General features: G+C 42.7%; 1 protein-coding gene across 2 annotated transcripts in view; it reads right to left on the bottom strand.

Moving 5' to 3' along the window:
* The window catches only part of LOC121281315 (neural proliferation differentiation and control protein 1-like), a 188,244-nt gene that overhangs the window by 78,095 nt on the left and 98,059 nt on the right, over positions 1 to 12,090 (bottom strand). For both annotated transcript variants that reach the window (XM_041194201.1, XM_041194202.1), the window contains exon 2: positions 7,110 to 7,241. In XM_041194201.1, coding sequence (XP_041050135.1) covers positions 7,110 to 7,241 — 132 coding nt within the window. The remainder of the gene's footprint in view (positions 1 to 7,109; positions 7,242 to 12,090) is intronic.

Here is a 12,090-nt window from a genome sequence, read left to right as displayed (position 1 = left end):
AGTGGCCCTGACAGAAACCAAACTGAGTGTCAGTGAGCAGGTTACTGCTAAGCTAGAGCCACTTGATAGCACTGCTGATGACACCTTCCATCACTCACTGATGGTCGCGAGTAGACTGATTGGGCGGTAACTGACTGAATTAGAAATGCTTTTCATGTACTGGACATACCTGGACAATTTTCCATATTGCCGATTCATGCCAGTCTTGTAACTGTACGGGAACAGCTTGGCTTGGGGTGCAGTAGGTTCTGGGACACAAGTCTTCAGTACTATTGCTGGGATATTGCCTTTGCAGTATCCAGTGCCTTCAGCCGTTTCTTGATATCACATGGAGTGAATCGAAGTGGCTGAAGACTGGCATCTGTGATGTTGGGGACTTCCGAAGGAGGCTGAGATGGATCATCCACTTGGCACTTATAGCTGAAGATTGTTGTAAATGCTTCACCCTCATCTTTTGCAATGATGTGCTGGGCTCCCCCATCATTGAGGATGGGGATATTTGTGAAGCCTCCTCTTCGAGTGAATTGTTTAATAGTCCGTCATTATTCACAGCTAAATGTGGCAGGACTGTAGAACTTAGATCTGATCCGCTGGTTGTGCAATCGCTTAGCTCTGTCTATCACTTGTTGCTTGTGCTGTTTGGCATGCAAGTAGTCCTGTGTTATAGCTTCACCAAGTTGACACCTCATTTTTAAGATATGCCTGATGCTGCTCCTGGCATGCCCTCCTGCACTCTTTATTGAACTAAGATTGATCCCCTGCCTTTGTGGTAATAATAGAGTGGGAGATATGCTGGGCCATGAGGTTACAGATGGTGGTCGAGTACAATTCTCCTGCTGATGGCCCACAGCACCTCATGGTTGTCCAGTATTGAACTTCCAGATCTGTTTGAAATCTATCCCATTTAGCAAGGCAGTAGTGCCACACAGCACAATGGAGGGTATCCTCAATGTGAAGGTGGGACTTCATCTCCACAAGGACCGTGCAGTGGTCACTTCTACCAATATTGTCATGGACAGATGCATCTCTGGCAGACAGGTTAGTGAGGGTGAGGTCAAGTATGTCTTTCCCTCTTGTGGGTTCCGTCACCATTTGCCGCAGTCTAGCAGCTATGTCCTTTAGGACTCAGCCAGCTTAGTCTGTCCTGGTGCTGAGCCACTCCTGGTGATGGACATTGAAGTCCCCCACCCAGAGTACATTCTGTGTCCTTGCCACCAAGTCCTTGCCAAGTGGTGTTCAACACGGAGGAGCACTGACTCATCAGCTGGGGGGGGGTGTGTGTGTGGCGGGGAGCCGCAGTATGGCAGTAAACGGTAACCAGCAGGGGGTTTCTTGTCCATGTTTGACCTGATACCACGAGACTTCATGGGGTCCAGGGTCGATGTTGAGGGCTCTCAGGGCAACTCCCTCCCGACTGTATACCACTGTGCTGCCACCTCTGCTGGGTCTGTCCAGCCGGTGGGACATGACATACACAGGGATGGGGAAGGTGATGGTGATAGTGATAGTAATGTCTGGAATATTATCTGTAAGGTATGATTCCGTGAGGATGACTATGTCAGGCTTTTGCTTGACTAGTCTGTGAGACAGCTCTCCCAATTTTGGGACAACCCGCAGATAATAATAGCTTTGCAGGGCCAACCAGGCCAAGTGCCTAGGCTGATGCTGGGTGGCCCATCTGGTTTCATTCCTTTTAGATTTTTTAAGCCATTTTATACTACCGAATGGATTGCTAGGGCATTTAAGAGTCAACACTGTGGGTTTGGAGTCATGTGTAGGCCAGACTAGGTAAGGATGACAGATTTCCTCCCCCAAAGGACATCAGTAACCAGATGGGCTTTTATGACAATCGACAATGGCTTCATGGTTATCATTAGACTTTTAGTTCCAGATTTTTATTGAATTCAAATTCCACCATGAATTCAAACCCGAGTCCCCAGAGCATTACCCTGGGTCTCCGGATTACCAGTCCAGTGACAATACCACTGCCACTTCATACCAACTCTCTGCTTTCTATCCATTAACCAACCCTCTATCATGCTAAAATGCTATCCTCAACTCCATGAACCCTTATCTTGCCTATTAACCTTTGGTGTGGCGCCATATCAAATGCCTTTTGGAAATCCAGGTATACTGAAAATATTTTGCAGGACTTTGCTAGTTAAAAATAGATGTTACTTTTACACTTTAGATATCATCAATGTTCTAATAGCATTAATAAATCAGGACTATAGGAGACAATGTCAAAAATTCGGTGGCAAAAGTCCACTCGGGGGCCATAGTTAGGCCACAAAGGGGAGACATTGTTGAGAAAACATTCTAACAGCCTATTAAACGCTATGGGCTTCCTATTAAGTACTGTTCATACCTAGCTGATCTGAACATTTGGCAATTGTTGTAGTGTGGCTTAGTCGCCTATTTGTAATAGAGTTGATCTGCAAACAACTTTCTAAGTGGAAATAACCACACATTTGCTTTCAACTCCATCTCTATACTGACTGTGGAGGTAGTCCACGCTGCTAACACATTGGCTTACACAGATCATGTGATCTTACATCACAGGACTATTCTTAAAGGTACAGTCTAACATTTGACAAAACCATAATTACTACAGCAATAATGAGGGTACTCATGGTCTTAGCATCCCCAACTCAAGCAGGGAAAAATAAATCAACCTGTTTTCTGACTGCTTATGACAATCTAAAATTGGTGGTAATCGATGGTAAAATACGATGCACAGATGTTGGATGAGGATACAAGTTTGGTTGGAATACTTCCATCTTCTCTACTCTCGCTTGGCACTGTTACAGAAAAAGGATGCTTGACTAGGTTAGATATTAACAAGGTAATTTCAGAGTTACTGAGGACAGCAACTGTCTCATATTGAACTGGACAAAGCTAATATATTTTCCTAATTATATTTTGAAACTTCAATCACCATTCATCACAAACCATTCTATAACTGAAGTAAATAATTGAACAGCTGGAACCAAAACAGAAATTTTCCACAATTACAATCAATGCTCCATAACATGCAATTTGTCCAAGAATGCTGAGGTCTGTGTTACACAAAGCTGGTTATTCAGGGTATCACAGTGCTATCATCACTGCCCAAGTTACTGACAAGGAAAACAAAGCTATCAGGGGGAGCAGTTGATTACTTTAAGTTCCAGTGAAGATCAGTTTGGCTCCAAGTGAATTGGATTTACTAATTTAGGATCACTTCAACAATCGCCAGTGATCCTGGAAGTGACTCAAATTTTCACTGGACACGGATCTGCTTTTCTAGACTCCCATGTGCTTGCCTCTGTAATAAACAGTACCCTCATTTATATAGCTTTCCTACACTGAAACCATACAATATGAATCCCTTATCTCTATTTGTTGTACACATTTTGCAGGCATCAAAACTTTGAATATTGGCATCTATTTGGGAGCTATACAAAGTGAAAATTTTCCATCGAGTCCAGCAAATCTCCTTGTGCAGAGGGGAGGGGAGGGGGAGCAGGGGGTGTGGGTAGAAAGGAGGATTTGGGGAGCTGGGTGAGAGCAGCTGCAGAGAGAGCATTGGTTGGCAGAGAACACAAGCGGCATGCTGAGATGCAGGAATGGAGAGAAGCAAAGGGGAGAAGCAGTGAATGAAAAGGCAAACAGAGAAATAGAAAAAAATTATGGGGCAAAATGAAAGGTCAGGGTTAGACACAGCATGAGCAGGGGTGACAGCAGGGAGCACAAATTGGGGAGGGGGAATTTTTTTTTTTTAGGGACTTGTATCCTGACAGGACTGAAAAGGGCAATCTTTGCTATAAAATGGCAAGGTAACTCAATTTAATTCACTTCAAAATGTGGAGTAATCCAGGAACACCATGAACTTTGCAGCAAGATTAGTGTTGAAAGCTCCAGACAAATCATACAGCAAACATACATGCCTCACTAAGGAAAGATTAGATGTTCCCACCCACGGAGACAACAGGTGAGTGATACAAGGCCGAAATGTGAATGTTGCATAACAATACAAATTAACAGCAGCTGAGTCACCATCTTAGTGGCAGCCCCCAATAAGATTTAACATTCACATTTTAAAAGTAATCCAACAAAATCAACAGTTCTATATGCAACTCTGGATAAAATGGCATTCAATCTGCATTTTCCTACTGTGATATCATTTGGAAAAAAATTATACCCGGGTTATATTATTTTCCTTTAAATATAAAAGGATTTCAAATATATTTTGGAAAGCAAAATCCAGAGTGGGAAGTCTGGGGCTGGCTGCTTTTAAAACAGCTAATGGAAAAACCATTAGATGTAGATGCGTATGCACATTACTTATTTTATTCTGTAGTTATAATCAAAGCAGCATCTTTAGTCAAATGCAACTGTACATAACTTATATCTGGAGGCGAGCATCATGATTGATTGCTTGCCCATGTACAGCACACCTGTAAATGTTACTGTGGGGTCACTAATTTAACACTCCATCCTAGCTCTATCCTGGCCACTGCTGTACTGTGACAAAGCAATAATTGACAACAATCATCTATGAACGCCTTTCATTATTACATTAGGCATTTGATAGTATAGCCCAACTGTGCACTCAACACCTGAATATATTCATTCACTCAAGTTCTGTCGAAGGGTCATGAGGACTCGAAACGTCAACTCTTTTCTTCTCCACCGATGCTGCCAGACCTGCTGAGTTTTTCCAGGTAATTGTTTTTGTTTTGGATTTCCAGCATCCGCAGTTTTTTTGTTTTTACCTGAATATATTTGTCTGTTAAAATTTTTGATTGCTTGAAAGGGTCAGAGGGGAATTTTTCCACTTATTGATGCTTTTTTGCCTCTTCCTGTAGGTGATACAGCTTAAGGGGAGTTAGAAACCTTTTGGTCATGATGTTCCAGCCATTATGAGTGAGGGGTTAGTTTAATGGACCAGCTGGTCTTTTCTTGTCCATTATTTTTGTAAATGGTTAAGAGCAATAGAATATAGCCCAAAGTGACAAATCACTAGCTAAGTAGTTTGATTGCTGGATCTCGCCAGTGCTGTTGCTGAGGAGCAAGTAAGCCAGCAAAAAGTGCGCCAATCTGGACTGCTGCTGCCTTGTTTACATATTTAAGTAACAGCCTGTTGAATGGCTCAACAGATACCAAGCCCATAAACCCTGTTCCTCCTAGTAACATAACACTGCTACTCCAATTATTCAGAGTTCCTTCGCCTCCGTCGTATCTGTTCCGATGATGCCACTTTCCAAAACAGTTCCTCTGACATGTCTTCCTTCTTCCTTAATCGAGGTTTTCCACCCAATCGTGTCCGGCCCATCTCTCGCATATCCCTCACACCTTACTCTCCCTCCCAGATCCATGATAGGGTCCCCCTTCTCCTCACTTATCACCCCGCCAGCATCCACATTCAAAGGATCATCCTCTGCCATTTCCACCAACGCCAGCATACCACCACCAAACACATCTTCCCTTCACCCCCCCCCCCCCGTCAGCATTCCATAGGGACCGTTCCCTCCGGGACACCCTGATCCACTCCTCCATCACCCCCTAACACCTCAACCCCCTCCCACGGCACCTTCCCATGCAACCGCAGAAGGTGCAACACCTGCCCCTTTACTTCCCCACTCCTCACCGTCCAAGGGCTCAAACACTCCTTTCAAATGAAGCAGCACTTCACTTGCACTTCCCTCAATTTAGTCCACTGCATTCGCTGCTCCAATGTGGCCTCCTCTACAATGGAGAGACCAAACGCAGACTGGGTGACCGCTTTGCAGAACACCTTCGGTCTGTCCGCAAGCCTGACCCAGACCTCTGTCACTTGCCATTTCAACACACCACCCACGCCCACATGTCTGTCTTTGGCCTGCTGCAATGTTCCAGCGAAGCTCAACGCAAACTGGAGGAACAGCACCTCAACTTCCAACTAGGCACTTTACAGCCTTCTGGACTTAACACTGAGTTCAACAAATTCAGATCATGAACTCTCTCCTCCATTCCCACCCCCTTTCTGATCCCCCTTTTCCCAATTATTTATAATTTTTTAGTATATATATATATATTTTTAAATATGTTTCTTTTCCCACCTATTTCTATTATTTTTAAGTTTATTTCCATCCATTGTTTTATCTACACCTTTTAGCCTATTTCGATCCCTTCCCCCCATCCCACTAGGGCTGTCACTTGCCCGTCCTGCTTTCTACCCTTAATGTCACCGTTAGCACATTCCTTAGCTAATATCACTATCGTTAACACCCCTTTGTCCTTTTGTCTATGACATCTTTGGCAATCTCTTCTTTGCCTCCACCTAACACTGATCCTCTATCCAGCTCAACCTGTCCCACCCCCCTCAACCAGCTTATATTTCACCTCTTTTCTATTTTTCCTTAGTTCTGATGAAGAGTCATACAGACTCAAAGCGTTAAATGTATTTCTCTCTGCAGATGCTGTCAGACCTGCTGTGTTTTTCCAGCTATTTTCGTTTTTGTTTCAGATTTCCAGCATCTGCAGTATTTTGCTTTTATATTAAATAATACATCCTGTGACAAAGAAACATACAGTATAATGAGGTATTTTTATTTTAAAAAGTAACTTTAGGAGGGTGGTGGTTAGGGGTTTGCACAGCAAATGACAGATGCACAAAATAAGACTAGTTTGAATTCATTCTCAAGATGTGCACATCACTGGTAAGGCCAGCATTTATTGTTCATTCCTAGTTGCCCTGAGAAGACATGGTGCGGCAACTCAGTGGTTTGTGGGGCCAACTCAAAGGGCAGTAGTGCAAGCACACTTTTGTGGGACTGAGGTCACAGAGACCAGGCTGGGTAAGAAAGACTAGGTTCCATTTCTAAAAGTTCAAACTGTGCAGCAGTGGGTAGTTATATGATATAAGCTGTCGGGCGGCTCGAACTTCAAGCATTTTTAAACCGTCTACCTGCACTACAAAGCAGCATGTATACAATAAACCAATGAAAGTGGTGGGAAACCACATACACAGACACAATATAAACATCCTGTCCATTGGCCCCAAATTCAGTACCTTTTGCTCAAAGTCCACAGGTGGATGCAAAGAACCCAAATAAAGACAGAACTCAAATTTGTTCATTACTCACCATGCTTCTCTACACAGTTTCCTTTCTCATCTTCAACAAACTGAGAAAGACATGGCCCACACCTATCCAATCCAAGCGTGCAAAATTCCCGTCGTTTAATGGTGCAGTCCAGTTTTTTGGGGCAGATTCCAGCTGAAGGACACATAGATGAAAATCAGTACAGCAAACTTTAAGATCTTGAGCCTTTTAAAAAGGCCAACAACAGACAAAATAAACTCTTTATTCCAACTTCAGTACCATCTGTCATCAGTACTTTACTCTTCCTGTTCAAATAGGTTTCTTATTGTGAAGTTACAGAACAGTGTTGAAGGCACATATAACACGCGATGTATCGCCAAATAGCTACTACAGTTTGTAGAGAAAACATACATAATAGCCTTGTGCGTCCTGTATGTATATCAAACGCTAGGTAACACTGGTATCTCCAACACCCAACCAGGCTCCCCTATCCTCAATCCTTGGATCTTCAACTACCAGCAGGGTTTACCTTGGTGCTCTCAACTATACTATGTGCCAGGCCAAGAACCAGATTCAAAGTTATGAGGTGCACTGATAGAGTTAATAAGAATAAAACTGTTTCCACTGGCAGGTAGGTTGGTAACCAAGGAGTGCAGATTTCAGATAATTGGCCAAAAAAAGGTACATGAAATGCTACTAGTTATGATCTAGAATTCAACATCTCAAAGGATAGTGATGCAGATAAAACAGCAACTTTTCAAAGGTAACTGGATACATAGATACTTGATATAAAAAAAAGACTGCAACACTATGGGGAAAGTGTGGTGGAGGAGGAGAAAGAGTGGCAGCAGGGGCCTGGTGGAGGAGGGGGGGCAGCGGAATGGAGAACGGGGCGCAACAGGAGGAGGAGGGGCAGCAGAGGGACAGCAGGGCAGAGGAGGTGAGTAGATGGGGCGGGAGCAGGAGGAGGGGCAGCTTCATACCCTTTATTCAGGTAGCCTATTCTTTGTAGCAGCAACACATGACAGCATGACTCAATGGGATGCATTTGTTCCCACTGTCTCCGTTAATCTCAAACTGCTCGAGACATTGAGCATAGAGATCCAGCACTTGCCCAAAATAAACAAAGCTGAGCTGGGGCAGAGGAAAAAGTAGTGGGAAAATGTTCAAGTTAGTAGGAACCTCTTCCAGTAGCTCAATGTGCTATTCGTGTGTATAAGCAGACCAGGGAACTGGTAGAAAGAATGGAGTGAAAATAAATTTCAATAGTCTTCAGTGAAATTCTCAAAGAATTATTGCATGTGTATCCCACTGGTGCATATTAAATAATCACTCCAATTAAACTGTGCCAACTTCACTTTCTTTTCTTTCTTAGATTGCTGTATTTGAATATTTCAAGAATGATACATCACTATGATAACGATTAATATTCAGAACAATGGACCTATAAACCTTGTTTTCTCAATTATCTTTGGACTAAATCAGGTATTTCACTTCATCTATATTTCTCCACTTCCAATACTGAAACCAAGAAGAGTTTGCGATTACATATCACCTTTCATGATTTTAGGATGTCCCAAAGAGCCCCACAGCCAATGTATAGTAAATAAGGTAGTGCAGTAAGACATGAAAATCCTCTTGCACCTCCTATAATCATACACTAACATCTCCAACAGCCAGCTACAGTTGTAAAACCAAGAAAAACGTATGGCAATTTGCATACAAAGGCAAGATAATCTACTCTTAATAGCATTGGTTGAGGGATAAATTTTGGCCATGATGCCGAGTCCTGTGCTTATTTTAGAAGTGCCACAAAATCTTTTACATCCATCTGAGTGGGAAGATGTGTACTCACTTCAATATCTCATCTGAAAGACCTCTAATAGTGTTCTGCGTTCTAATGGTGTTGGTTACAGAATGTGGCTGTTAAACAAGTCTTCGTAGTCTTCTGTATGTTAACATCAAGTCTTTATTAACTATTTGTAACTTTATACATATATACAGTCAAGGGTACAGGCAAGGAGCTGTCTCCATGTCAAAGTCTAATCATGTCTCTGGCCAACACCATACTGACCCTAGCTGTCAGTCATGTGCCTCTTTACATCATTCTGTGGGCAGTACTGTACTCCCCATAAGTCTTTATCCCATGGACACAGAGTTACATTAGCTTACTTCAAGTCTTGCATTATTAAAAGTCTCATGCATTTACCTTATTGTTACAACCTTAATGCTATTTCAACATTATTATTATTGCAGTATAAGCATTAACAACATTCTCACCACTCCATCTCTCCCTATCAAGTCCTTGAAATTAGAGGTTCAGGTTATTTGGAGGCCTTATAACCCTTCCACATCTCGTTCACTGTTCTATCGGAAGAGTGGTGGACTCTGCTGGTTCTGGTTCTTGTTGGCTTGGAGGTTGGACTGGCATTTGGGTATGCTTTCCTTCTTTTCTTCCATTGCTTAATGTTGGCCCACGCCTAGTCGGTTTGTCTGCTGCATTGATCCATGGTTACTATTGCTCTTGATCATTTCTAACAGGGTGGACAAACATGGTATTTGTCTCCTTGGCGCTGCATTTCCTTTTTTCTCCATGTGGGCCATCTCAAAACCCTTTGAGCCTGAAGAAGAGCTTTTCTGTGGCAAGAAAAGGGTTTGGTGGCATGCTCACCTCTGTTTTGTTGTTGGTGAGAGACTGTTACCAAATTCCAGCATCTCTTGTGGTTGTGGCATGCTGGCTGGAACGTACAATATGTGCACAGTGGCTGCTGTGTCGATTATCTATACCATTGTCATAGTTGAAGATAAAGGCTTCTCAGACTGATCATTCTCTGGTAACACTTGTACCAGAGGTGCCATGCTAATTCTGTGGGCCTTAGATTGGTCTGATCATTGGGGGCTTTCCAGTACCTAGAATGAAAATGAACAAACCTGCTCCACAAGGGGAAAAGAAAGATCAAAGGTAAAATCCATGTCTGAATACCGTCTAGTGCCAACGACAGTGATAGCCTTGATTTCCTCTGCTGTCTGGGGGAGATCCAGGGTGACACAGGCAACCTGGCTCAGGAGAAAGAAAGGCTGGTTACGGATTACGTACATCAGCTCAAGGATCTTTTTGCTGCCCCATGTCATATTCTCTCTACTGATCGTTTTTCCTTGGCAGACTGTAATCCCCTCTGTGCTACCTTTTAAGCTCACATCCTGGAATTGTGTTTCTTCCAATTATTTTTAAAAAACCTCACACTCTTTACTGAGAACTTCTACCTTCCCTTGCCAGTCTATGTTCTTGATTTTCACCTCTTCATACATCTCTTTTGGAATGTATTGTTCTTCCAAGTTTCCTTCCAATTGTGCAACAGTTTCCTTCAGCACTGCAGTCTCCTTCTTGTACCTCTCAGCTTCCTCCTGGAATAGTGAGTATTCTGGAGTCTTCTCCGAAAACTGGTTTATCAGTTCTTTCACAGGGGCATTAAATTTATTTTATTTCATGGTGTGGTGTTCCTAAGGGACAAACTCAGGCCAGAGGGATCCTTGTAGTGTGAAGGTCCTTGAACAGATTTTCCTTTTCATCGTGAAGCTCAAGTACTTGTCTAGTTTTCTTGTAATTTACCAGAGTCCCATTGAGCTTGTTCTGTACTGCCATTCCTTATGCTGTCATGTTGCTGAAGGGAACTGCATGTTTTTGAATCTGATCCTGAAGGACAATTAGTTGCTCTTTCAACTGTTTACTTTCTTGTTCAGCTCGTCTTCTCACTTTGCATATCAGTGTATAGTTTTGTCATTGTTGATAGCTCCATGGCAGCTTTTTCTGGAGTAGCATTCAACATCTTTTCCACTCATGTTCTTCCAAGGGCTTTTATTGATTCTTTAAAGAGTCTTTCAAGGCAATGACTTCTGAGAGTGCTTTTCTTGCCTTTCGTCATGCCTGGCTCTACTTCAGGTTGAGTACCTCCATCTCAGCTTTGAGATGAACATTCTCTGATTGTATTTCTGCTTTTTTTTTTGATCCGCCTGCTGCAGGGCTTTTTCCTTGCTGTCCACTACCAGCTTCTGGCAATTCTGGCAACATGCCCACATCTTCTGCCTTCGGCTTCCCATAGATATATTACTGGGGCTTCCAGAAAGTTCTGTGTCCCTCTGGTGCCCTAGTGATTTGTTTGGGTGTTGTCTTTTGTCTTTTCAATGGTTTGCTGGGAGCTTGCCATGCCTCTTTTTTAAGCTCTGCACACTCCTCCACTTGAAGGTTAAGACTGTTAATATTTCATCAAAGCTGGTTGAGGACTCATCAATGCACTGCATTAAGTTTACATCATCAGCAAGTTCACCAAACGAGGATAAAAACGTGTTAATCTGGACAACTTCTGAAACCTGATGGTCCCTAGTGGTTTAAAAATTCCATTCTCTAGGACACCGATTTTTCGTTAGGTTTGGCCCTGAGATGAGTCTAAATTCTGATAAGTTGCATTTATGATCCATGGCCTTTTTTTTCTTGCAGCTAAAGCTTTAAATGCCATTGATCTTTTATGAACGGTTGTGCAGTAACCTTTTTCTTTCTTCAAAATGGCTCCGCAAGCGCCGTTTTTTCCTTAGCTGATCTTCCCATATATCATCAGGTTCGGCGGGCTTCCACTATGATCATGGACATTTTTTGAAACTTATCAGCTGTTTAACACTACAAAACAAAAAACTTTTAAATTAAGTGTATGCCAGCAATTTGCTCCTGAGCTTTGGCAATCAATTTCAAAACAATTTTTACTCTGCCTTCTGCTGGTTTTTTTTTAAAAAACCTTTTTCTTCCCCCTCATGAAGCTTGTTTCAAGAGTCCAGGTTCCAAGATGGCATCACCAGTCTCTTCTGAGACAGAGGAGTGCCTGGACTTAGCCGGGTTTTGGTGGGCTCTGCAAAATGGTGGTGGCATGCTTCTGGCTGAAATTTTTTTTAAACAATGGCTGCATGGGTCAGCTGTCTGCTGACTTCTTCCATTCAGCGAATTAGTACTATGAGAAGCGAGGTATTCAAATTA

The sequence above is a fragment of the Carcharodon carcharias genome, chromosome 8 (genome assembly GCF_017639515.1).
Source record: "Carcharodon carcharias isolate sCarCar2 chromosome 8, sCarCar2.pri, whole genome shotgun sequence".
NCBI classification, from domain to species: Eukaryota; Metazoa; Chordata; class Chondrichthyes; order Lamniformes; family Lamnidae; genus Carcharodon; species Carcharodon carcharias.
This window is presented reverse-complemented; position numbering and strand designations above follow the sequence as displayed.